The sequence below is a fragment of the Dendrobates tinctorius genome, unplaced genomic scaffold, assembly GCF_039654945.1.
Source record: "Dendrobates tinctorius isolate UK_male_01 unplaced genomic scaffold, ASM3965494v1 ptg000073l, whole genome shotgun sequence".
Classification (NCBI taxonomy): domain Eukaryota; kingdom Metazoa; phylum Chordata; class Amphibia; order Anura; family Dendrobatidae; genus Dendrobates; species Dendrobates tinctorius.
In genome coordinates, this window is record NW_027361741.1 from 16493014 (window position 1) to 16520157 (window position 27144).

The window sequence follows — 27144 nt, forward strand, 5'->3', positions numbered from 1 at the left end:
AGATGGTGCAGAAGACGATGTCAACCCCTTACAAGAAGGGGAAAGGCCACCACTGATGACCATCATCTTCCTCACAGCCCTCTTCGAGGAGAAGGGGTGGGGAGGGGAAGAAGGTAGAACGGGGCCACCGCTAATCATCCGTAAAGATGACAGTCGCTCAGTCGCATAGGTACGTGAAAACAGGGTGAGAAATTACACCCTATTACCCTAAGGAAAAAGAACCTGAAAGACAAAGAGAAAAGATTAATAAAAACACAACAAGAAACCTGAAAAAGAAAAAGCGGATCTAGGATCACATCCATTTCCGCCTCCTACAGATACTAAGCTTAAACTGAGGTGCTTTGTGCCTGTTGATGGGTTTATACTGCTAGGCAGGAGCTATTTTCCTTTTTCCCCTAGTGTAAAGCCTCCTAGCAACAGCAGCTTACACCCATGGTTACCTGTGTCCTCCAATGAAGCGAAAAAGATTTTTTACTAAAAGAAATCTGCATCTAATACGTGTGCATTACAGCGCATTACCCACACTAAATTTTGCTGATATCTCAGAAATTTCCTCTGCGTATATGCTGTGAATATACAGTAGTGTTTGCTTTGTTAAAAAGGTGAAATCCATAAATCTGCTGTGAACATAAGCAACATAAATTGACAGACTGCAGATGTCAAAATTCTGACACGCGTCAATTGATGCCTTGTGTTTTCTTTGCAACGCAAGGATAAGATTTCAAAAAATCTAATTTTCCTCTCTGGTACTGTGAAATATAGATTTTCCGAACAGAAAACCTGATGCAATGTTTAATAAAAAATTAGCTTTCAAAGAAAATCTGATGCAAATATGTCCTGCGTGAAGATAGCCTTAGGGATGGTCACACATAGTGAAGGAACGTTCGCGTAACCAGCCGAGCATATATGTGTATGGTTGGTGGGAGGAAAGAGGTTGATTGACCAGCAGCTATGGGTATGGTCACCTTTAGTCACACTGAGTCACATTACAGAGTGATCTGGTAGACAGTATCAAAATGACAGGACTAATAATCCTTTAATTTATGGTGGAAAATAGAAAACCAGCTTGGACATTTCAGATATGCAGTGTCTGATAAAGAGTTTGGTCCATGAGCCACCCTTTCATTCAGTCTCTGACTGAGGAAGGTGTTTTTGTGCAGGTCCCATCATAGCAATCCTGTGGTGTTACAGCAAGTTGAGACCATGTTTCAGTAATTTCTGCTTGGCTTTGCTGTGTAGCATGAAGGCAGTGTCCTGTGGGTCTGGAGCTCCAGAGTTTCTAAATAGAGGGGCTAGTTGCTGGAAGTAGGTTTCGTGTACTGCACTCTGGCAACCATACACTGATGAAGAGGCATTTCTGTAATAGTCATTCAGAAGATAATATTACTTGCAGGGCAATTTGTGGCATTTATCAACAATTTACTCATAATAGGTTATTTTTCATTCTTTTTTTATAGCAAACTGCATTGCATTATGGTCATCTTCAGCAGCTCTAATATACATAACTTTTTATGGCCAGCTTTAGACTGTGCTTGGACTGTCTGAAGGACTGGAGATGGCCTTAAAGGAGTTGGTCCCTCATTTAGTACAACCTTCTTCATAGACAGCATGGAGCTCCGGTTGAAAAAATGTTACCTGATAAAGGTGCATGCGACTAGACACATCATTCACCAATTTGCCATTCAAAAACATTGCTCCGTTTTGCGGGGCTGCCGATGTCTGGTCACATCCCCTCCATTTTCAGAGATTTTTAGTATCAGAGCACAGTGCAGATAAGACTAAACAAGGGGGGAAGCCCTAAGAAATTCATAGTCTAATTCATAGTTATTAAGGTTGAAGGAAGACTTTAAGTCCATCTAGTTCAACCCATATCCTATCCTAACTTGCCCTAACATGTTGATCCAGAGGAAGGCAAAAAAAACCCATGTGGCAAACAGTAAGCTTCACATTGGGGAAAAAAATTCCTTCCCGACTCCACATACGGCAATCAGACTAGCTCCCTGGATCAACACAATATTAAGGAAACTAGTGTATATACCCTGTAATATTATACTTTTCAAGAAAGGCATCCAGTCCCTTCTTAAATTTTAGTAGGGAATCACTCATTACAACATCATATGGCAGAGAGCTCCATAGTCTCACTGCTCTTACAGTAAAGAATCCGCATCTGTGAGTATGCTTAAACCTTCTTTCCTCCAGACGTAGAGGATGCCCCCTTGTCCCCGTCACAGGTCTAAGAGTAAAAAGATCATTAGATAGGTCTTTGTATCGTCCCCGCATATATTTATACATTGTAATAAGATCACACCTAAGTCTTCGATTTTCCAAACTAAATAACCCCAAGTGTGATAACATGTCTTGGTACTGCAGACCCCCTAATTCCCTAATAACCTTGGTCGCTCTTCTCTGCACCCACTCCAGTTCAGCTATGTCTTTCTTATACACCGGAGACCAGAACTGCACACAGTATTCTAAGTGTGGTCGCACTAGTGACTTATATAGAGGTAAAATTATGTTATCCTCATGAGCATCTATGCCTCTTTTAATGCATCCCATTTTTTTTTATTTGCCTTTGCAGCAGTTGCCTGACACTGGCCACTAAATGTGAGTTTGTCATCCACCCATACACCCAGGTCTTTTTCAGTGACAGTTTTGCCCAGTGTTTTACAATTAAGCACATAACTATACATCTTGTTCGTTCTACCCAAGTGCATGACCATACATTTATCCCCATTACAGCTCATTTGAAATTTATCAGCCCAAGCTTCTAGTTTACATAAATCCTCCTGTAATATAAAATTGTCCTCCTCTGTATTGATTACCCTGCAGAGTTTAGTGTCATCTGCAAATATTGAAATTCTACTCTCTATGCCCCCTACAAGGTCATGAATACATATGTTAAAAAGCGGGCCCAAAACTGACCCCTGTGGTACCCCATTGCTAACCGTGACCCAGTCCGAGTGTGCTCCATTAATAACCACCCTTTGCTTCCTATCCCTGAGCCAGCTTACCCCACCTACACATATTTTCCCCTATCCCCATTGTTCTCATTTTATGTATCAACCTTTTGTGTGGCACCGTATCAAAAGCTTTTGAAAAGTCCATGTACACCACGTCCACTGCATTCCCTTGGTCCAGTCCTGAACTTACCTCTTCATAAAAGCTTATCAGATTAGTCTGACAGGAATGGTCCCTTGTAAACTCATGTTGATATTGGGTCATGAGGTTATTCTTCTCCAGATACTCCAGTATAGTATCTCTTAGAAAACCCTCCAGAATTTTACCCACAGTTGAGGTCAAACTTACTGGCCTATAATTTCCAAATTCAGTTTTTGTCCCCTTTTTGAATATTGGCACCACATTTGCTATACGCCAGTCCTGTGGTACAGACCCTGTTATTATGGAATCTTTAAAGATTAAAAATAATGGATCTATGACTGTGCTTAATTCCTGCAGTTCTCGGGGGTGTATCCCATCAGAGCCCATGGATTTGTCAATTTTAGTGATTTTTAGACGTCGCCGTACTTCCTGCTGGGTTAAGCAGGTGACATTTAATGGAGAAATTTTTATCCCTGATCATGTTATCCGTCATGGGATTTTCTTGTGTAAGTACTGTTGAAAAAAAGTCATTTAGCATATTGGCTTTTTCCTCATCCACCATTTCACCCAGACTATTTTTAAGGGGAGCAACACTATCATTTTTTAGCTTCTTATTATTTATGTAGTTAAAGAATATTTTGGGATTATTTTTACTTTCTCTGGCAATGAGTCTCTGTCTCAATCTTTGCGGTCTTGATTTGCTTTTTACAGAATTTTCTGTATTTATTTAATGCCTCATCACTACCTACTTGCTTTAATTCTCTAAATGCTTTATTTTTATCTCTTATTGCCCCCCCTACAGCTCTATTTAGCCATAGTGGTTTCCACCTATTTCTAGCATGTTTATTCCCATACGGTATATATTGTGCACAGGTCCTATTCAGGATGCTAATAAACATCTCCCATTTTCTTTGTGTATTTTTATGTCTCAGGATATCGTCCCAGTTAATTGCACCAAGATCATCTCTCATCCATTGGAAATTTGCCTTCCTGAAGTTTAGTGTCCTTGTAACCCGTCTACTACACATCTTATTAAAGGATACATGAAAACTTATTAATTTGTGATCACTATTACCCAAGTGACCCTCAACCCTTACATATGATATGCGGTCTGGCCTGTTGGTTAATATTAGGACTAACAGTGCCCCCCCTCTTGTTGGGTCTTGAACCAGTTGTGAAAGGTAATTGTCTCTCATAGTTGTCAAAAACCTATTACCTTTGCTGGAACTGCAGGTTTCGGTTCCCCAATGTATTTCAGGGTAGTTGAAGTCCCCCATAATATTGACTTCTCCTTGAGTCGCAGCTTCATCTATTTGCTTTATGAGGATATTCTCTGTTGCTTCCATTATTTTTGGAGTCTTATAACAAACCCCTATCAGTAATTTATTATTTTTCCCCCTTCCCCTTATCTCTAACCACAGGGACTTTACAATTTCATTAGATTCATATATATTATCACGAAGGATGGGTTTTAAGGATGATTTTACATATAAACACTTGCCTCTTCCTCGCTTATTTGTTCGGTCATTTGTGACCAGACTATAGCCTTGTAAATTAACAGCCCAGTCATGGCTCTCGTCCAGCCATGTCTCAGATATTCCCACCATGTCATAATTATGTTCCAACAACATTAACTCCAATTCCTCCATTTTGTTGGTGAGGCTTCTGGCATTATACATGCACTTTATGTATCTCTCTGTACCTCTATTCTTTCTTAATTAACTGTTCTAACCCAACCCCAAAGCCACCCCCACCCACCATTTCATTATTTGTGCCCAGGTCTCTATCTGCACTGTCTTCCCCTCCTATAAAAGGAATACCCTCCCCCCGTCCCTAGTTTAAAACACTCCTCCAACCTTCTAGCCATTTTCTCCCCAGCACAGCTGCACCCTCCCCATTGAGGTGCAGCCCGTCCCTAGTGTAGAACCTGTAGCCAACTGAGAAGTCGGCCCAGTTCTGCAGGAACCCAAACCCTGCCTTCCTACACCAATTCCTGAACCACTTATTAACCTCCCTAATCTCCCGTTGCCTCTCTGGCATGGCACGTGGTCCAGGAAGTATTTCCGAAAATACCACCTTGGAGGTCCTTGCTTTAAGCTTACAGCCTAATTCCCTGAAATCATCTTTTAAGGACCTTCCACCTACCTCTAACTTTGTCATTTGTGCCAATGTGCACCATGACCGCTGGATCCTCACCAGCCCCTCCCAGTAATCTGTAAACCCGATCAGCGATGTGTCGGACTCGAGCGCCAGGTAGGCAGCACACCGTTCGACGATCCCTGTCTTTGTGACAGATTGCCCTATCTGTTCCCCTAATAAGTGAGTCTTCCACTACCAGAACCTGTCTGGCCTGCCCTGCTCTCCTATTTTCCCCCTTACTGAAGCAGACACTCCTCCGGCTTTCAGAGGACATGCCTTGCTGCAGCAGTGCTACTCCTGCACTAACACTCCCCTCATCTGCCAACTTAGCAAACTTATTGGGGTGTGCCAGATCAGGACTAGCCTCCCTGGTGCTCTTCCCTCTACCCCGCTTTCTGTCACCCAGCTAGCTGCTTCATTGTCCTGCAGCTCCAACCTAGCATCCCCCCCTCATCTATCCCATTGAGCGTCTGCTCAGTGAGCAGAAGACTCCTTTCCATATTGTCTATGGATCTCAGTGTTGCCAGCTGCACATTTAGATCCAGTATCTGGGCTTCCAAATGCACAACATGCTCACATCTCGCACAGCAGTATGCACCCTCGACCGGCTGTTAAAGGATTTCATACATGCGGCAAGACGTGCACTGGATGGCATTGGCAATAGTGGAGCACATCCTAATGGGGAATGCACCAGACAAAAAGATAAGCAAAAATAAATAAAAAGTATTAATAAAATATAACAGCAATTCAGTAATACCTCCCTTGGAAACTCCCTGAATCCAAAGTCACTGAATCACAAGTCACACACTTACCACAGTTCGCACTTACGCTCAGGTCACACTCAGCTCGTTCACACTCGCTCAGGCAGAAGACTTAAAGATTTTTTTTTTCCCTTTTACCAGCACACCACTCACCTGCTCAATGCACTTCCAAAAGGCAGATCTTCTAAAAACAACAAATTATTGAATAGTTCATAGAGCTGTTTCCAGCGCATTTGTAAAAATAATCATAGAGCAACTAACGTCCATCAAATCAAACCCAGTATTCTTACCTTACAGTCACCTCCTGTAAGGATGGGTATAAGCTAAAGTCAGAGTGGATGAGGTTGGCAGCTCGAAGGAACTGGCGGTCACTTGTGCTTGAGGCGGATGACAGATTGGCTGTAGAGAAGACAAAACGAGAAGATTTCTACCCACCACAACTAGACAGATGAATGGTTAACTGGAGAATTAGCGAATGCCAAGAATATTTCAGCTGTCTTACTTATAAACGCTGCTAATAAATGCCTCAGAAACTGGATAGTTTAGCCGGCAATGTCACTTATTTTTTTTTCTAATATAACATAGAATTACTGTGATCCCTACACTCTAATCAAAAAAGTTTCAATCACTGCTTGAGGAACGTGACAGTATTCAGGTATGATCACACTTTTTTTCAAGCGTTTTTCACCCGAAACGCTCTAAAATCCTCTTGGGGAAAAAAACAAACACTCTTGGAAAAACTCTTCAAAATAAATTCAGTAGAAAATCTATTTTGCTGTTCATATTAAGAGTTTTGAGCTTTTGCTTTTACTAAAATGTTTTTTGAAACACCCCTGGGAGAAAAAAAGAAAGTAGATGTCACTTCTTAGATCCAGATCTGGAATAAAACTTTCCAAACTAGGCATTCTCCAATCAAAAGGCTGCAAAGAATGCTTTAGGAAAAAAAAACTCCATCTCCTCACAAGGCTAGGTGCGCACCCACTGTTTTTGCAGCAAAAACTGGGAAGAAAACATGGATTTTTGTGAGTACTCACCGTCAAATCCTTTTCTCCGAGACGCTCATTGGGGGACACAGAAACTGTGGGGTGTATACTTCTGCCGCTTGGAGGTTGACACTAAGTGAAAAAAAGAGGTTAGCTCCTCCTCCGCAGTATACACCCTCGCCCCTATTGCGGGCGGAAATCAGTTTGGTGCCAAAGCAGTAGGAGGACAACAAATCAGCCTTAATACAGGTACAACATGTCAAAAAAAAACACCACCACCCTTATATCAAACTAGTAAATGTACTTAAATTTTAACAAAACAAGAGCCAACTGGCCATTAGGGTGGGTGCTGTGTCCCCCAATGAGCGTCTGGGAGAAAAGGATTTTACGGTGAGTACTCACAAAAATTCATGTTTCTCCTTCGCCTCATTGGGGGACACAGATACTGTGGGACGTCCTAAAGCAGCTCCTGGGTGGGAGATTGACTCACCGGTCCAAGCTACATGCATCTTTTGTTTAGTTTAAAGGTGCGCCACCGCTGCTTGGAGAATCCTTCTACCCAGGCTCGCATCCGCCGAAGCCTAAGTATGACTATTACAATGTCTGGCAAATGTGTGCAGGCTGGACCAGGTTGCTGCTTTGCAAGCCTGTTCTGTCGAAGCCTGATACCGAAGCGTCCAAGAGGCGCCCACTGCCCAAGTAGAGTGCACTCTGATCCCTGCTGCAATCGGCGAGCCTCTAATGCGGTAGGACTCCTAAAAAGTCAAACAAAAAACCATCTGGCTATGGACGATTTTGAGACAGCGAGTCCCTTTCTGCGCCCTTCGGGGAGCACGAACAGCATGTTCGTCTGACAAAAGGGAGCTGTCCTCGACCCGTACCCCCGGAGGGCTCTTACCAAGTCTAACGTGTGACGAGCCTCTTCCACACGGTGCCCGGTGCTGGACAAAATGAAGGCAAAACAACATCTTCATTGATGTGAAAAGAGGACACGACCTTCGGCAGAAAAGGAGGGGTTGGTCTGAGCACCCCTTATCCTTATGGAAAGTGAGGAATGGAGGTCGGCCGGATAGTGCAGTCAGCCCTGAAGACCCGCCTGGCAAAAATAATGGCCACTAGGAACGCCACCTTCCAGGAAAGGAACCTCAAAGAAACCTTCTGAAGCGGTCCCAAAAAGGAGCTTCCTGCAGAACCCTTAGGACCAGGTGAAGGTCCCAGGCATCCATAGGCACCTTATAGGGAGGTACCAAGTGGGAGAGACCCTGGATGAAAGTCTTTACCTGTATCCTGGTAGCCATTCCGCACTGGGCCAGGACGGATAAAGCCGATATTTGTCTCCTGAGAGAACTTGGGCCAGGCCCAAGTCTAGGCCCGACTGGAGAAGAATCAAGATGTTGGGGATCGAGAATCTCAATGGAAATACACCGCGTCCTCGACGCCAAGCGAAGAACACCCTCCAGATGTGGTGGTAAATTCGTGCTGAGGTCGACTTCCGGGTGCTAACTATTGTGGCGACCACCTTGCTCCCAAACCCTGCCTGGGTTAGAATCCAAGATTAACTGGCCATGCTGTCAAACACAGGGCCACTGAGCCCGAGTGGCAAATCGGCCCTTGAGAAAGTAGCTCTGGGCATTCTGGCAGTCGCCAAGGAACGTCGGCGAGCAGGTGCATTAGATCTGTGTACCACGCTCAATAGGACCAGTCTGGGGCCAGCTGGATCGCCGGAACCCCTTCCCTCTTGCTCCTTTTGATGACTCTCGGCAGTAGCGACAGCGGGGGAAATAGATATGGGCGGTGACACTGGTTCCATAACAGAACCAACGCGTCCACCGATTGCCTGCGGATCCCTGGCCCGAGCAACGCATGTGGGCACCTTGTCATTCACTCTGGAAGCCAACAGATCCACATCTGGTGTTCCCCGCAGCTAAAAAATCTGCTGGAAGACTTCGGGATGCAGAGATCACTCTCCCCCTGAGAAAGTCTACAGCCCAATTTTCCACGCCCGGGATGAGAGCTGCCGAGATCACCGAGTGGTTTGTTTGACCCACTGAAGAACGTGCCCCACCCCGCGCATGGTTGCTCTGCTGCGGGTGCACCCTTGATGATCTATATAGACCACCGCCATGGCTTTGTCCGATTGACTTCGGACAAGGCGGCCTGCAGAAAGTGATGAAACTGTTGCAGAGCCAGCCAAATTGCCCGTATCTCCACTAGCTTGGTCAGGAGGAGAGCCTCCTGTGGGGACCACCTCCCCTGGGTCGTGTGGTGGCGAAAACTCTGCTCCCCAGTCGAGGAGACTGGCATTGGTTGTCATCACCAACCCATGGTCTGGGCAAAAAGGGATTCCCCTGGGACAGAGAGGGACTAGTTATCCACCATTCGAGCGACTCCCTGACTTGACAGGATCGCCGGCCCCGCTGAACGAACATGAACGGAATTCTTGTCCAGGCTGACAAGAGGGCGCGCTGCAGGGGGCGAAGAAGGAACTGGCGAACGGTAACGCTTCTATTGCCGCCACCATTTCTCTTAGAATCCTCATCCCGAACCAGCTGGAATGAGGGACTGGATGGCGAAGTGTCCAGACTCCCTCCGAAGAGTAAGCGCCTCTTCCTGAGGAGAATTACCAGCCCTCGGCAAGTGTCGAGGATCCTTCCTAAGAAGAAAAAACCTCTGAGCTGGAACAAGAGATGACTACCTCGTGCTGACCAACCACCCTAAGCGGCCAAGAGTATTCAGCGTGATGTTGACATTTTGCCCGTACTGAAGGGCCCTTAACAAAGAGGTCGTCAACCATGACTATGCCTCAAGAATGTAGCATGACCATGACAACTGTCATAACCTGTGTGACAACTCTGGGAACCTTGGCTAGCCCGAAGGGTAGTGCTATGAACTGAAAAATGTCGACCATTGATGTCGAAGCGCAGAAACCACTAATGAGCAGGAAAAATGGGCTCGCCACCTGATGAATGCACTCCTGCTCAGCCTAGAATGGCCGGTGGCAATGTGCAGATATGCGTTCTGGAGATCTATTGAGGCCAAGTATTCTCCCCACTCCATGGCCGATATGACTGACTGGAGAGACTCCATCCGAAAATGTCTGATGCTGACGAACCTGTTCAGAAGCCTCAGGTCCAAGACAGGTCTGACAGACCCGTTCCCTTTTTGTGAACGGCAAACAGCTTGGAATCGCAACCCTGAGCTCTTTCGTGTTCTGGCACAGAAACAATGACTCCGTTGTGCAGGAGCGATTCGATGGCCCCTAATAGAGCCCTTGCCTAGGTATCCACCCTGGGAAGACGAGAAAAGGAAAAACAGTCTTGGAGGGCATCTGACAAATTCTATTTTGTAAACCTGAGGCCAACTCCTTTACACACGTGTCGCGTGCAACACTGAACCAGACGTGGCGGAATCGGAGTAGACGGCCGCCACCTTGCCGGTGTCGTCTGGCAAACGCCTCGAGTCATTTAGCTATCTTTGGGATCTGGATCCCCTTGATCTGGGCTGCTGAGTCCGCATTCTCCCCAATGGGTTGGATCCATACGAGATCTGCCGCTCCCTATCCTGGTTGGAGCGGCCTGAAGCGGCGGAATTGGCCGCTGTGGTCCACCCGGGGTTGCGAAAAGATCGAAAACGTGCCTGAAAAGGGTGCGAAAAAGGCAGTTTGACCCCTTGTTGAGGGAGAAAAAAACGCTCTTTCCTCCTGAGGAGAGTCAGAGATAAGCTTATCCAACCTCTCGCCAATAAACGGCCGCACTGATCATAAGGCAGAGAAGTCAAGGACTTCATGAAAGCAGAATCGGCCCGCCATCCATAGAGCTCTTCTGATAGAAATTGCGTTAGCGGCAGCAAGTGCCGAGCAATTAGCCGCATGCAAAGACGCATTGATTACATAGCCCCAGGTTCATCGCCATCTGCCTCGCGATCTCCGATATCTCGGCAGGTAGCTCTGCCTCTGAGCGACCCTGATTAACGATTCTGACCATGAATTCAAGGCCTTGGCTGCCCAAGTCACTGCGAACGAGGGAGAACGCTGAACCTGACACCTCACTTACTGAGAAAGAAGCTCTTTATGAGGCGATCCGTGGAATCCTTAATAGAGGAACCACTAGAAACGTAACAGGGTTTTAGCGGCTAGATGCGACACCGGTGGAACCACCATTGGAGATTTCATCCATTTTTTACGGATGTCTGGCAAATGGATACCTTACTTCGAGTGCCTTTTGACCCGAGAAACCCCCGTCTGGTCGTTCCCTGAGTCGCTGCCCTATGTCCTCAAACTCAGTATAAGAGGACCCAATTCCGTGCGGCCGCTTCACTCGCTTAAAAGCCACCTTATGGCCAAAAAGATGCGGTGGAACCATACTCAATCCTCAAGGTCTTACCGATGGCTTGTATGAGCCTGTCCACTATTTCACATGACCCTGGAGCATCCAGGTCAAGGTGTCTGTCTGAGTCGACCTGAGGTCTGCTCGCAATCAACCCTGGTGACGGGGAGCGAGAAGCAGGACTTACGGATGCCACAGCACCGGATGGACTGGGCGACACCGCGAGGATTCCTTCCACCGGGTCTGCCTGGAGTAAGAGCGGCCCCTACAGGCCGAAGGCTCTAGTGAGGTGGAGGTCCCCTCTAAGGCCGACCAGCCACTGTCCCTGCCCCTATCTGGGGCCTGACGGAACTCGATTGCCCTCGTACTGTGAAAGAGATAGGGCCCACTCCAGGGGGCTTGCACATTGGTCGCATCGCAGGGGAGGGCTCCTGGGCGCGATCGGGCTCGCAGGCTTCGCATAATTTTTGACTCTGGCATGTGGCAAAAAATTAGCCCCTCCAGAAATGCATGCGGCATAAGGGAACGCGATTACCTTTCCCAATCATATTGCAGCCAGGCCTAATTCATATGAGGGTTGAAGGGATGGGAGGAGGGGAAAAAAACGCCACCTTTAATCGTAGCGAGCCTCCAAGATCGGAGTCACACTTACCCCGTCCTGTGACCCACGTGCTCCTGTCGCTGCCTCTGCGCTGCCCCGCGCTCCTGTCCTCCGGGTAGGGTGGGCCGTTCCTCTGCCGGGCGCGGCCTACCTGCCGTGAAGCCGGGGGCTCAATTTGTTCGGCGTCCACCCCAGCCAAGGGGCGGCACCGGGAATGACGTCACGCCAGAGGCCGAAGCCACGGACTAAATTGTGCCTGCACGCCCGCCGCAGGAGTGGAGAAGGGAGGGGGGGGCGGCGGCCTGCAGGCTCCAGTCCCTGCCGCCGAAACCCAGCGCCCACGCTGGCGGAAGGAGGGAGGAGAGGGAAGGAGGATTGCTCTACACTTCCAAAGATGCCTGGAGCTTCCCGGAACGCTGCCGCAGGCCCTCCCCAGCCCTTCATACCTGACTCCGGCTCTAACCTGTTGCCACCAGGTAGAGGGGATGGGGATAGGGTGCTTGCACCGTCCAGAAACTAACTCCATCTAACCCCTTCAGGGGGTGAGGAGAGGGACCGTCCATCACCATGCAGCACCGCCGTCTAGCGTTGGTGGAGCAGTGGGGGCCGCACAGACTAGTCTTGTGCCTCTGTGCAAGCCCATGGTTTCAATACCTAGGGGTGGACAGGGCTAAGTCCGGCATCGTATCCCATGTCGCGGAAGAGGATACGTGGAGGGACACTCGCACGTGCTCGCCCGTTGATGGTTTGGGGAAATCGGACCCTTTCAATAGGATCTGTTGCCCCCGTCTCTTCTTCATAAAATAACAAACAAAAAAAACCCAGATATGTCCCTCGGTGCGGGAAAAGATATGTGGAGACGATACTCAACACGTGCTCTCCCGTTGTCGGTTTGGGGAGATCGGACCCTTTCAATAGGATCCGTCACCCCTGTCTTAACTTCATGGAAAAAAAGAAAAAGAAAAAAAAAAAAAAAAAAAAAAAGTCTGGAGAAAACCAGACACGTGTGCCTTCAAAGACACTAAGTAAAAAACTGATTTCCGCCCGCAATAGGGGCGAGGGTGTATACTGCGGAGGAGGAGCTAACCTCTTTTTTTCCACTTAGTGTCAGCCTCCAAGCGGCAGAAGCATACACCCCACAGTATCTGTGTCCCCCAATGAGGCGAAGGAGAAAATGATCTGAATCCTCTTAAAAATCTCAAAACACACTGTGTGCATATAGGTCAAATCAGTAGCGTTTCGTAAAGCGGTTTTAGCTTGAAAACCTCATTTTTTGAACTCTTCTAAAAACTCAGTGTGAATGTAGACCCAACACACCTTCACGTACCAGTAAGAGTGTTCTGGATAGAGTCATAGTGGGTAAAGCTGTATGTGCTCTTTGATACATTATTATTGTCCATGGGTAACGTCTCCTTCAAATGAACTTCTAAGCCGTTGAGAGAAGCCAATGTGCTATCATACTAAAGGAAGAGATAATGGAAAGGTTAGAAAGTCAGTTCACTAAGCTAGAGCTGCGAAAACTGTAACTTACCAACTCAGTCAAATCCACCAGCATTGTATCTATACTGTGTAGTACAAGTCATTATTCAGTGACGGGGAAAGGTGCTAAGATATGGCAACACAGATCCTTGTAATTTTTGGTCAATCAGTTTGGCTGCTGAAGAGATCCTACGGGAAAGGTCAGCCATTTGTGCAGGGTATTTTGCAGTTTGCGTTATCACCACATAGTCTACATTGCAACTGCATCTGTATTCTGGCAGCAGGAAAACTTCTAATAAGTTTGTACATATATTCTCTACACAACGCTCACAAATAATGCTTAAGATACTTCATACTCACCACATCTTGAATATTCTCCTTAGTGTATCTAAAATCGTTTTCTGCAATAAGAGATAACACCAAGCCTTTCACATTATGGACATATAAGACCATCTGAATCAGTTTTGAGCTACTGCTAAGTGGATTTGAGCTCAGTGTCAATGTCCAGTCTGTGATGTTACAAGATTTAGAGCACTGGCTGCTTTCGGTATCTGTGCTCTCATATGACTGTGTAATCACCCGGGTTGTTTCGGCATCTCTCACATCATCTTGCGTGTCACCATCAGTAATGTTCAACAGGTCAAGGCTGTCCTCAGTAGTCATAACTCCATGGTGGTCTTCAGAATTCTCTTCTGTGGTTAGTGATTCATTTTTGTTTTCTGCAAAGGAATTGTCCACAGTGAACTGGCTGTCCTCCATCGTGGAGGAGACCGATTCCTCGGGACTGCTTTTCTCTAACTCACTTGAAGAAAAGCAAGTAGCAAAACTCCCTGTAGACAAATGATCATTGTTACTTTCATGGTCATCTTTGGACATGAGAAGCTTTATTTGGCCTTCAGAAGTTATTGGAGATGAGTCCTTAGAAATGCCATCAATGAATACATCATCTGAGCTGCTGCTCCCTTTGGTTTTTATTTTTTCATTGTCACCACTGGTATTAAGCATATTTGAAGGTTTAAATGGAGATGAGCTTTGTATGGGAATGTGCAAAATGGGTCCCAGAAACATGGAGTCTGAAGTAGTGTGGTCATTTTTAGCTCTGAAACCATCTGCTGACAGATGTACAATATCCACCTTGGGCAACGAAGCTCGTTCCACCTTTCTTTTCTCTTTATCTAAAGACTCCCCTTCTGAGATACAGGCCTGGTTAACCTGGGCTTCCTCACTGAGGCTGTGGGAAATACTTGAACTTCTTCTTGAGGAACTTGGTATTCTAGATACAAAAATGCAATACAATATATAGGGTATATGAAATGTAAGAATAAAATAGAAATACAAATGTAATAAGGTTTCTATATATCTATAAGTGACACCTACAGAAATGAAAAAACTAAGTACAGCCTCTTTGAATTCTATGGTCTTATGTATAAGGACATAATAAAAACAATTGGTCTTTAGAACGTCTTAACCCCTTATTGACTGAGCCAATATTGACCTTAATGACCAGACCAAAATTTTGAAATCTGACCAGTGTCACTTTATGTGACACTCTGGAATGCTTCACTGATTCTGAGACTGTTTTTTCATGACATATTGTACTTCATGATAGTGGTAAAAGCTGTTTGAAATGACTTGCGTTTATTTGTGAAAATATCAGAAATTTAGGGAAAATTTCATAATTTTCAAACTTTTAATTCTTATGCCCTGAAATCAGAGAGTTATGTTACACAAAATAGTTAATAAATAACATTCCTCACAGCAGTGGCGTAGCAACTGTTTGTGGCGCCCGGGGCGGTCGAAAAATTTGCCGCCCCTTTGGTCGTTGATAATCCGGAAGCATCCGAAGAGCCCACACTACACTCAAAGATCTAATTGGTGGCAGATGACAGAGGCAGCACTGGAGACCCCCATAGAGGACCCTTGACTCAGCTTTGGTGGTCAGGAGTGGGGGGCAGATGACAGCGGCAGCACTGGAGACCCCTAGAAAGACCCCTGACATCCTTGTAGGTCAAGACTGGGGGGCAGATGACAGGGGCAGCACTGGAGACCCTTAGAGGACCCGACTAATCTTTTGGGGTCTGGAGTGGGGGGGCAGATGACAGGGGCAGCACTGGAGACCCCTAGAGAGGAGTCCTGACTAATCTTTGGTGGTCAGGAGTGGGGGCAGATGACAGAGGCAGCACTGGAGACCCCCATAGAGGACCCTTGACTCATCTTTGGTGGTCAGGAGTGGGGGCAGATGACAGAGGCAGCACTGGAGACCCCATAGAGGACCCTTGACTCATCTTTGGTGGTCAGGAGTGGGGGGCAGATGACTGGGGCAGCACTGGAGACCTCTAGAGAGGACTCCTGACAGCTTTGGTGGTCAGGAGTGGGGGGCAGATGACAGGGGCAGCACTGGAGACCCCTAGAGAAGACCCCTGACTCATCTTTGTGGGTCTGGAGTGGGGGGCAGATGACAGGGGCAGTACTAGAGACCCCTAGGGAAGACCCCTGACAGGGGCAGCATTGGTAGACTCCAGTCCTGCCCCCCATGTTGCACTCGGGGTTCTCACCTGTGGAGTAGGGCGAGGGTTGGTGGTCGCGCAGGCCGCCCAGGGTGCAGCTGGCCGGGGTGAGCGGGAGGCAGCCGGGGCTGGCGGAGAAGCTGCTCCGGATCGGAGTGTACTGGAAGGAGCCAGCCTGGCTGCAGCTGCTGCATTCGGCGAAGGCGGACGCTTCCATGGCAGCCATGCACGAGTCGTAGGAGTTCAGGTAGGAGTAATCCATGGCGGACATGCTGCTCTGCCCCAGCGCCCCGGACCCGCAGCTCTAATACCCGCGCCGGGACCCGCCCCCTCCGCGCTGGCAACGCCCCCTCTGCGCGGTTATTACGCTGCAGTCCCCCCTATAATAACGTTTTGTAGCATAATACACACTGCGATGGGGCAGCGTTATAAAACCGTAGATAAACGGTAGCTGTCTACAAATATCTAAAGGGCTGTCACATTGTAGAAGGATCAACTTTATTCTCATTTGCACAAGGAAAGACTAGAAGCAATGGGATGAAACTGAATGGGAGGAGACACAGATTAGATATTAGAAAAAACTTTTTGACAGTTAGAGTGATCAATGAGTGGAACAGGCTGCCACGAGAAGTGGTGAGTTCTCCTTCAATGGAAGTCTTCAAACAGAGGCTGGACAGACATCTGACTGGGATGATTTAGCGAATCCTGCTTTGAGCAGGGGGTTGGACCAGATGGCCCAGGAGGTCCCTTCCAACTCTACGATTCTATGATTCTATGATTAATGGAGCAGCTGCGGAGAGTATTTATTATCAGCTTATAACGGGGCAGTCACCTGTAATATCAGCTCATGTCACTCATTACAGGGGCAGGGCTATAACAGTGCAGCGGCCTGCGGATTATATCTGTGCATTATATCTCTGTCAGGGGCGGACACAGACTGTAGTGGGCCCCTGTGCAAGAAATTTTTCGGGCCCCCCCCAACCCTTCATAAGGCAACAAAGTTATTTGTTATCTAATATTGAGGCTATGCAGGGCTGGATATAATATCTGTATAGAACATAATGTAACCCCCCCCATAGAATATAATGCAGTCCCCCCCCATATAGTATAATGCAGCCCCTCCATAGAATATATGGCAACCCCCTCATAGGATATAGTGCAGCTCCTTAAATAGTATAATGTAGCCCCTCAATAGAATACAATGTAGCCCTCCTCATACAGTATAATGCAGTCCCCATGGAATATAATATAATACAGCCCCCTATAGAATATAATGTAGCCCCCCATATTATATAACACAGCCTCCCCTTATAGAATATAATGTAAAATGTACCCCCCATGGTATATAACAGCCGCATAGTATATAGCCCAGCACCACATGGTATACAGCCCAGCCCACAATGGTATACAGCCCATCATGGTATAAAGCCCACCATGGTATAATACAGCCCAGCATGGTATATAGCCCCCCCAGCATGGTATAATACAGCCCAGCATGGTATATAGCCCCCCCAGCATGGTATATAGCCCCCCAGCATGGTATACAGCCCCCCCCAGCATGGCCCCACAGTCCAGCATGGTATATAGCCCCCTCCAGCATGGTATAATACAGCTCAGCATGGTATGATACAGCAAAGCATGGTATATAGCCCCCCCCAGCATGGTATGATACAGCCCAGCATGGTATATAGCCCCCCCCAGCATGGTATAATACAGCCCAGCATGATATATAACCCCCCCAGCATGGTATGATACAGCCCAGCATGTTATATAGCCCCCCCAGCATGGTATGATACAGCCCAGCATGGTATATAGCCAGCCCCAGGCATGGTATGATACAGCCCAGCATGGTATAATACAGCCCAGCATGGTATATAGCCCCCCCACAGTCACACTGACCTGCGGCTGAACTGCAGCCACCGTCTGGCCGGCGCCAGTCAGGGCCGGCAGTGTGAGTGACAGTCTGACAGTCTGTCTTCCCTCCTCTCCTCCCCCATGGCACTGACGCTGCTGGCTGGTCGCTGATGATCTCAGTCCACTCTCACCAGTCTTCCCTCCTCTCCTCCCCCACGGCACTGACGCTGGGCTGCTGGCTGATGATCTCTCACCTCAGCCCGGGCTCAGCCCTCAGGGCTGGCGCTTCTGCACTGGGCCGCGCTAGCACGCAGCCTCAGGAGGAGTCAGACCCCTCCCGTTGCCTCCTGCAAGGGGGCTGCTCTCCTCTCCTCCTTGATGGCTCTGCAGCACTGGCTCCACAAGTCCACATGGCTAATTTGCATGCATAATTAGTCATGTGGTGCTGGAGGGGCCCCCTCTCCCCTGGGGCCCCATGCAATGAACCGGCTGCACAGGCGGTAGGTCTGCCCCTGATCTCTGTGCATTATATCTCTGTGCCTCTGCGCTTCTCCCACAGAGGAGAGGAATTTCAGCTGCTGCCGCGCCGCCCCCACACACGTGCCGCCTGGGGCGGACCGCCCCCCCGTGCTACGCCACTGCCTCACAGGTCTACTTTGCATCTGCATCATTTTTTAAACATTTTTTGATAGGAAGTTAGAAGGGTTAAAAGTTGATCAGCAATTTCTAATTTTTCCAATAAAATTTACAAAACCATTTTTAGGGACCATATCACCTTTGGAGTGACAGAGGGCCTATAAGACAGAAAATACCCAAAAGTGACACCATTCTAAAAACTGCACCCCTCAAGGTGCTCAAAAGCACATTCAAGAAGTTTATCAACCCTTCAGGTACTTCACAGGAACTGAAGCAATGTGGAAGGAAAAAAAAAAACATTTAACTTTTTTCCACAAAAATTTTACTTTAGCTCCAATTTTTTTATTTTCACAAGGGTGACAGGAGAAAATGGACCCTAAAATTTTTTGTGCAGTTAATACCGAGTATGTCGATACCTCATATGTCAGGAAAATCCACAGTTTGGGCTCACGGCAGATCTCGAAATGACTTTTGAACACACATTTGACTTCGTGAACACAAAAATGGCTGGAATCGAGAGTGGACGCAATGTCGCGTTTGAAGAGTCCCTGATGTGCCTAAATAGTGGAAACCCCTCACAAGTGACCCCATTTTGAAAACTAGACCCCACAAGGAATATATCTAGGGGTGTGGTGAGCAACTTGAAACTCCGGGGGCTTCACAGAAATTTATAAGGTAGAGCTATGGGGGGGGGGGGTGGGGGGTAGAAATCACATTTTACCCACAAAAAATGTACCTTTAGTCCCATTTTTTTGTTTGGGCACACGGCAGAGCTCGGAAGGGAAGGAATGATGTTTTGGAATGCAGACTTTGATGCAATGGTCTAGAGCAGTAATGACGAACGTATGGCACGCGTGCCAGACAGGGCACACAGAGCCCTCTCAGCTGGCACGCGGCCAAGGCCTCGCCTCACTGTTCAGACCTGCGGCTTCCTCACACACATTGAGCAGCGCGGCCGCGGAGCTGAATGATGATGTCATCCAGCCACGCCTCTCAATGTGTGTGATGAAGTGACAGGAAGGATGCTGCCGGCACGCGGAGACTGCAGAGAGGCGAGTGTGGCCGCTGGTGTGTGTGTGTCGTGAATGTGGCCCTGTGTGTGGAGAGGGACAGTGATGGGAGTGATGGAGAGAGGGACAGTGATGGGAGTGATGGAGAGAGGGACAATGATGGGAGTGATGGAGAGAGGGACAATGATGGGAGTGATGGAGAGAGGGACAATGATGGGAGTGATGGAGAGAGGGACAATGATGGGAGTGATGGAGAGAGGGACAATGATGGGAGTGATGGAGAGAGGGACAATGATGGGAGTGATGGAGAGAGGGACAATGATGGGAGTGATGGAGAGAGGGACAATGATGGGAGTGAAGGAGAGAGGGACAATGATGGGAGTGAAGGAGGGAGGGACAATGATGGGAGTGAAGGAGAGAGGGACAATGATGGGAGTGAAGGAGAGAGGGACAATGATGGGAGTGAAGGAGAGAGGGACAATGATGGGAGTGAAGGAGAGAGGGACAATGATGGGAGTGAAGGAGAGAGGGACAATGATGGGAGTGAAGGAGAGAGGGACAATGATAGCTGTGATGGGAGTGATGGGGAGAGGGTAATGATGGGGAGGAGGAAATGATAGAGGTGGTGGAATGGGCAAGTTCTACAAGAAGAGGATCACGATGGGGCATATTTCTGCATGAAGGGGATCACGATGGGGCATTTCTACATGAAGGCAATCATGATGGGGCATATTTCTACATGATGGGGATCATGATGGGGCATTTGGCACTTCGTCATAAATAATTGGGTTTTAGATTGCAGTTTGGGCACTCGATCTCAGAAAGGTTCTCCATCACTGGTCTAGAGGATAGAGGGTTTAGCTGATGACTGATAACGGAAAGTTACAGTTTAATAGCCATGAGTACAAATAACTTTAGAAAGACATCTCTTCACAAACTTACATAGGTATCTAAAAGAAGGCGATATCTCTTTAGCTAGTAGGGAAAGGAGTGGCAAGTCTAGAACGGGCTCACGGTCTCCAAGATTTACTGATTTTTGTTCTGGAGGAGCTGTCAGAAGGAAGATAATATTCATGATGGAAATGGACATTAATTTTATTACATACAGTTAGGTCCATATATATATTTGGACAGAGACAACATTTTTCTTATTTCGGTTCTAGACATTACCACAATGAATTTTAAACAAAACAATTCAGATGCAGTTGAAGGTCAGACTTTCAGCTTTCATTTGAGGGTATCCACATTAAAATTGGATGAAGGGTTTAGGAGTTTCAGCTCCTTAACATGTGCCACCCTGTTTTTAAAGGGACCAAAAGTAATTGGACAATTGACTCCAAGGCTATTTCATGGACAGGTGTGGGCAATCCCTTCGTTATGTCATTCTCAATTAAGCAGATAAAAGGCCTGGAGTTGATTTGAGTTGTGGAGCTTGCATTTGGAAGGTTATGCTGTGAAGGAAACATGCGGTCAAAGGAGCTCTCCATGCAGGTGAAACAAGCCATCCATAAGCTGCAAAAACAGAAAAAACCCATCCGAGAAATTGCTACAACATTAGGAGTGGCAAAATTTACAGTTTGGTACATCCTGAGAAACAAAGAAAGCACTGGTGAACTCATCAATGCAAAAAGACCTAGGCACCCACGGAAGACAACAGTGGTGGATGATCGCAGAATAATCTCCACGGTGAAGAGAAACCCCTTCACAACAGCCAACCAAGTGAACAACACTCTCCTGGAGGTAGGCGTATCAATATCCAAATCTACCATAAAGAAAAGACTACATGAAAGTAAATAGAGGGTTCACTGCATGGTGCAAGCCACTCTTAAGCATCAAGAATCAAAAGGCTAGACTGGACTTTGCTAAAAAAACATCTAAAAAAGCCAGCACAGTTCTGGAAGAACATTCTTTGGACAGATGAAACCTAGATCAACCTCTACCAGAATGATGGAAAGAGAAAAGTATGGCGAAGGCGTGGTACAGCTCATGATCCAAAGAGTATGGCGAAGGCGTGGTACAGCTCATGATCCAAAGCATACCACATCATCTGTAAAACACGGCGGAGGCAGTGTGATGGCTTGGGCATGCATGGCTGCCAGTGGCACTGGGTCACTAGTTTATTGATGTGACACAGGACAGAAGCAGCTAAATGAATTCTGAGGTATTCAGAGCCATACTGTGTGCTCAGATCCAGCCAAATGCAGCCAAACTGATTGGTCGTTGTTTGATACTACAGATGAACATTGACCCAAAACATAAAGCCAAAGCAACCCAGGAGTTTATTAAAGCAAAGAAGTGGAATATTCTTGAATGGCCAAGTCAGTCACCTGATCTCAACCCAATTGAGCATGCATTTCACTTGACTAAACTTCAGACAGAAAGGCCCACAAACAAACAGCAACTGAAAACAACTGCAGTGAAGGCCTCGCAGAGCATCAAAAAGGAGGAAACACAGCGTCTGGTGATGTCCATGAGTTCAAGACTTCAGGCAGTCATTGCCAACAAAGGGTTTTCAACCAAGTACTAGAAATGAACATTTTATTTACAATTATTTAATCTGTCCAATTACTTTTGGTCCCTTTAAAAACAGGGTGGCACATGTTAAGGAGCTGAAACTCCTAAACCCTTTATCCAATTTTAATGTGGATACCCTCAAATGAAAGCTGAAAGTCTGAACTTCAACTGCATCTGAATTGTTTTGTTTAAAATTCATTGTGGTAATGCCTAGAACCAAAAATTGAAAAATGTTGTCTCTGTACAAATATATATGGACCTAACTGTAAGAGACTAAAGGATGGGGAAGAGGGCATCTTCCACCCAGCTGCAATACACTGTCTTGCTGCAGTAAGAATATGAACTATTTCTCTTCGATCCAAGGGGAAGGTCTCAATACCAAAATGGGTTGAATTGAATTTTAACTTTAGTGACTTTGGAAATCAGATCAAATACACGATCCCAAAAGCTCCGGATTAAAGAGCAGAACCACCAACTATGTGCCATCGATCCGACCGGACCATATTTTTTCCAGCATAAGGGAGATAGATTGGCACATAGAGCCCAAAATGTATCAGTAGTTAAGTACCATCTCAAAAGGATCTTTTCCAGAGTCTTTGTTCTACGAGTAACGTGCGAACCCCTATAGTTCCAGTGACAGATAACAGACCTGAGTGGGGGCTTGTTTTGTGTGGGATAAATTAGGGATTTTATTGGTCACATTTTGGGGTACATAATATTTTTCGATTGCTTTCAGCATAAGGCTAGGATCACATTCTTGTGTTCTACGCTGAGCACTTAAGACGGGGTTTTCCATGTCAATCCCACAAATATGCGATTCAGACGAAACCCTCGAGGGTACCACCCATCATGAGGCAGATGGAGACACTTCGTACTCCGTTTTCCGTCTGCTCCAGCGGTATCCATCTTTTAAGGCATGCACAGAATCATGGCTTGACCGCATGATTCTCATTTGGTCTGACATGCACTGTGAGGTTTTATATAGACAGGTGTGTGCCTTTTGGCTATGTGCACATGTGCGGAATTGCCGCAGAAATTTCTGCGGCAATTCTGCAACTTCCTGCCACGGGAAATATGCATGCGGAATTCCCACGAAAAACTAGCAGGGTCTCCTCTCCTCCAGACCCTGAGTACCATCCGCACATTTTCCGCTTACTTTGCGCATGGTGGGCATAGCCACATGTGGAAAGTAAGCAGATCAATGCATTCCTGTGTTTGCGGAATTCCCACAATTACGCACAAAGAATGAGCATGCTGCGTATTTTTGCCCGCCGCAGAAAAATACGCAGCAATTGCACAGCATGTGCGGAATGCCATTGAATTCAATGGGTTGCTTTTTGTATGCGTTTTTCGCGGCAAAACCGCTTACAATCCGCAACGTGTGCACAGCACATAGCCTTACAAATCAAGTCCTATCAGTTTAAACACAGCTGGACTCCAATGAGTAAACCATCTCAAGGAGGATCACAAGGAAATGGACAGCATGTAACTTAAATAGGAGTGTCTGAGCAAAGGGTCTGAATGCTTATGACCATGTGATATTTCAGTTTTTCTTTAATAAATTTGCAAAAATTTCTACATTTCTGGGGATTTTTTCAGTCAAGATGGGGTGCAGAGTGTACATTAACCTCTTAATGACCAGGGGTATTTTTTGTTTTGCATTTTAATTTTTTGCTCCCCTTCTTCCCAGAGCCATAACTTTATTTTTTTGGTCAAAATGGCCATGTGAGGGTTTATTATTTGCGGGTCGAGTTGTATTTTTGAACACCACCATTGGTTTTTACCATATGGTGTAACAGAAAACGGGAAAAAAATGCAAAGTGCGGTGAAATTGCAAAAAAAAAAAAAAAAAAAAAAAAGTGCAATCCCACACTAGTTTTTTGTTTGGCTTTTTTACTAGGTTCACTAAATGCCATTATGATTCTCCAAGTCATTACGAGTTCATAGACACCAAACATGTCTAGGTTCTTTTTTATCTAAGTGGTGAAAAAAAATTCCAAAGTTTGTATTAAAAAAAAAAAAAAAAAACGGTGCCATTTTCTGAGTCCCCTAGCGTCTCCATTTTTCGGGATCTGGGGCGGGGTGAGAGCTTACTTTTTGTGCGCCAAACTGATGTTTTTATTGATACCATTTTGGTGCAGATACGTTCTTTTGATCGCCCGTTACTGCAACGTTGCAGCGACCAAAAAAAGTAATTCTGGTGTTTCCATTTTTTTCCCTTGCTACGCAGTTTACCGACTCGATTAATTATTTTTATATATTGATAGATCGGGCGATTCTGAATGCGGCAATGCCAAATGTGTATATTTGATTTTTTTTTTTTTTTTACTGTTTTATTTTGAATGGGGCGAAAGGGGGGTGATTTGAACTTTATTTTTTAATATTCTTAAAAACATTTTTTTTTTTTACCTTTTATTTGTTTCAATAGCCTCCATGGGAGACTTGAAGCTGAACTTGTCTGATCGCCTCCGATACATAAAGCAGGGCTGGAGGACCACCAGACGGCGCTCATATCGATGCAACAATGACAACCACGGGGTCTTCTCGCAATTCTACCCGCGGCTGTTAGGGGAATATGTCAGGTGATCAGATCAGCTGTCGTGTCCAGGAAAAGGTGCGGGTTCATCGCCGGAGCCCGCACCAAACAGGGTGAGGCGTCCAATGACAGACTGTGTCCGTCATTAGACATTAAGGGGTTAAAGAGAAAAGAATCAACTTTTTTGAATTTACCAAATGGCTGCAATGAAACAAAAAGTGAAAAATGTAAAGGGGTCTGAATACTTTCCATACCCAATGTATACTCACCTCCATGTTGGTATCATTCCAACGGTTTTGCCACTCGTGTTCCTGGGGCTCAGGTGAGGTTCTTAAATCACTTGAATCCTGCGCTCAGTCACAACCTCACTTGAGTCCCAGGAATGCGAGTCCCGACACGGCTGGAGTGGCGTTAGCACAGGATTTGAGTATAGGCGATTTTATTCTAAAAGGGGGAAAACAGGGTGATAAAAGGTTGTCGTATGAGTGGACAACCCTTTTAGGCTGTGTTCACACGTTACGGTTTTTTTCGTGTTTTTTCCACGGATTTACCAAAAAATCCGCATAAAAAACGCCTAAAAGAAGCTTGCCATTCATTTTAATGCATTTTGCACTTTTTATGCATATTGATGCGTTTTTTACAGCGAAAAAACGCTTTGCGGTAAATTCCGCATTTCTGGCTATTTTCTATGTGTCTGGGGACACTCCGGAAAAAATTGCGGCAAAAACGCGCGTTTTCTGGGAAGGAGTCCGGTTTTCATGCAGAAATTTTCTGCATAAGTGTGCACATAGCCTTAAGCAGTTGAACACTAGCAATCTGCGCTTACTCTGATTGCTGCTGTTAGAGGCAAGTATCTGCTGTATAATGCAACCAGCACCTGTCCTAAATGGAGAATCTCAACTAGGGAACCCCCTCTAAACATCCCCTGAATATTACTCCGTAATGACAATTATGGAGCTATGTGGCAATTTACGCCTCATTTACAACACAGACATCACATTATAGAAACAACTGGTGTAATACTACTCATAGCAAGGAACCATTGGTAGATATTAGCTAAAAGAGAATAAGAGCAAATGAAAGTAGACTGAAGGTGACCTTACACCTTCAATAGCTGATATCCGACCACTTGTCCAACAGCTTCTTTTAGCAACCTGCTATACTCAATGATTCTTAATAGTGGGAAGAAAATCATCATCCGCTGCCAGACACCTTCGGAAGCTGCTCATCTTGCAAAAGAACTAAAGACTGACCATGTTGAAATTGAACACGTGCAAGTCCTAATATTATCTGTTAGTGGAGGGTCAGGAGACCAAGAAACACAGAGGATGGATGCAATCAGTGTGTTTGGCAAAGTTTGCACCCATGGTTATAGGTATCATAAGAGGTTAGAGACAAGATAAAGATGGGATACACCAATCAGCCGAAAAGTGGAACTGTTTCACCACTCTACTTTTTACAACCTACCTGGTCATCCACTGAACTGGATATTGGCGAAGTGCAGTGGCTTCTTTTTCCATGACAAATACTGGGATCATGTAGACACCCTGGGGTAACGAGGCATCTGTAACATGAATACAAAAATTAGCAAATTATAGTTCAAGTCAGTCATAACGTTTCAGAAAGCAGGGGCAGAGATCCAACGACTTTAACGATGTATTACTGGGCTGCTTACTTTGCTTTTGATAAAACAATGATGTTATCAGCAAGAGAATATCAATAGAGGAGTAATAAACCTGCTGCCGTGTAGTCCTTCATATTCATGACCTCTGCATAGCCCCACCCACACCACTGATTGGCAGCTTTCTGCCTATGCACAGTATATACAGAATGCTCCTAATGATTGGTGTGGGCAGGTTATACAAAGCCTAGCATTCAGAGAACTGGTAGATCTGCAGCAGATAAATCAGTAATTCTACAAATACTAGCAGCCCAGTAAGTGATATATTGTTGGGGGTAGATGGGGTAGCGCTTAGTGACAGAGTTATGTATGCCACTCATCTTAGCTGACTTAAATGTACTGGAGAATTTGTTAAAAATAGGAGGATACAGAATATGAAAAATGTTAATCTTTATACATTTCTATTCAATTAGATATGTGAAGAAAACATTAAAAAAATACGTTTATATTGTATTTTTATACACAAATGCCCACAGAACAATGAGCCATGGATAGCTCAAAACTAGATATAAACAAAGAACAAAAGCTAAAAGCCCAAAGACTGTAATCCTAAAATATTGTTTTATGTAGTCCATTTAAAATATGTAAGGTAAAATACAGAGACTGCTTTAGCAAACAAAACAGGAGAATACACAGACTAATGAAATAAGGTGCTAAGAGCCAAAACACCACACTAATAGTATCATGTAGTAGCAAATGTAGGACTGTAATGGGTCCAGTCAACGAGAAATCAACAGTGGGATAGCCACACACATTTCAGCCTAATCAAATGACAGGTAAAATATCCTATACAAATGGCCTAATGTGAGAAATAACTAAACTGCAAAAATCACTCAATGGGATAATGGAGACCCGAAAGGGAAGCCATGTAAAGTTTAAATAGAGCTATTTACTAAGGAGGTGCAAGTCTGTCTCCTCTCCGCCGCCCCAATGCACGCTTCGTCACCACCTCATCAGGTTTTGTTTGCTAAAACAGTCTCTGTGTTTTATCTTGCATATTTTAAATCGACTAAATAAAA

General features: G+C 45.8%; 1 protein-coding gene across 3 annotated transcripts in view; it reads right to left on the reverse strand.

Moving 5' to 3' along the window:
* Nucleotides 1-1011: 1011 nt before the first annotated feature.
* Nucleotides 1012-27144, reverse strand: part of HPS4 (HPS4 biogenesis of lysosomal organelles complex 3 subunit 2) — a 71973-nt gene continuing 45840 nt past the window's right edge. For 2 of the 3 annotated variants that reach the window (XM_073582666.1, XM_073582665.1), the window contains exons 10-14: nt 25912-26008; nt 13748-14660; nt 13236-13368; nt 6290-6398; nt 1012-1357 (exon numbers count right to left, since the gene is read on the reverse strand). In XM_073582666.1, the coding sequence (XP_073438767.1) occupies nt 1186-1357; nt 6290-6398; nt 13236-13368; nt 13748-14660; nt 25912-26008 (1424 nt within the window). In that variant the 3' untranslated portion in view covers nt 1012-1185. Of the gene's footprint in view, nt 1358-6152; nt 6184-6289; nt 6399-13235; nt 13369-13747; nt 14661-25911; nt 26009-27144 lie in introns of all 3 variants that reach the window. The other variant, XM_073582667.1, reaches the window with a different exon arrangement.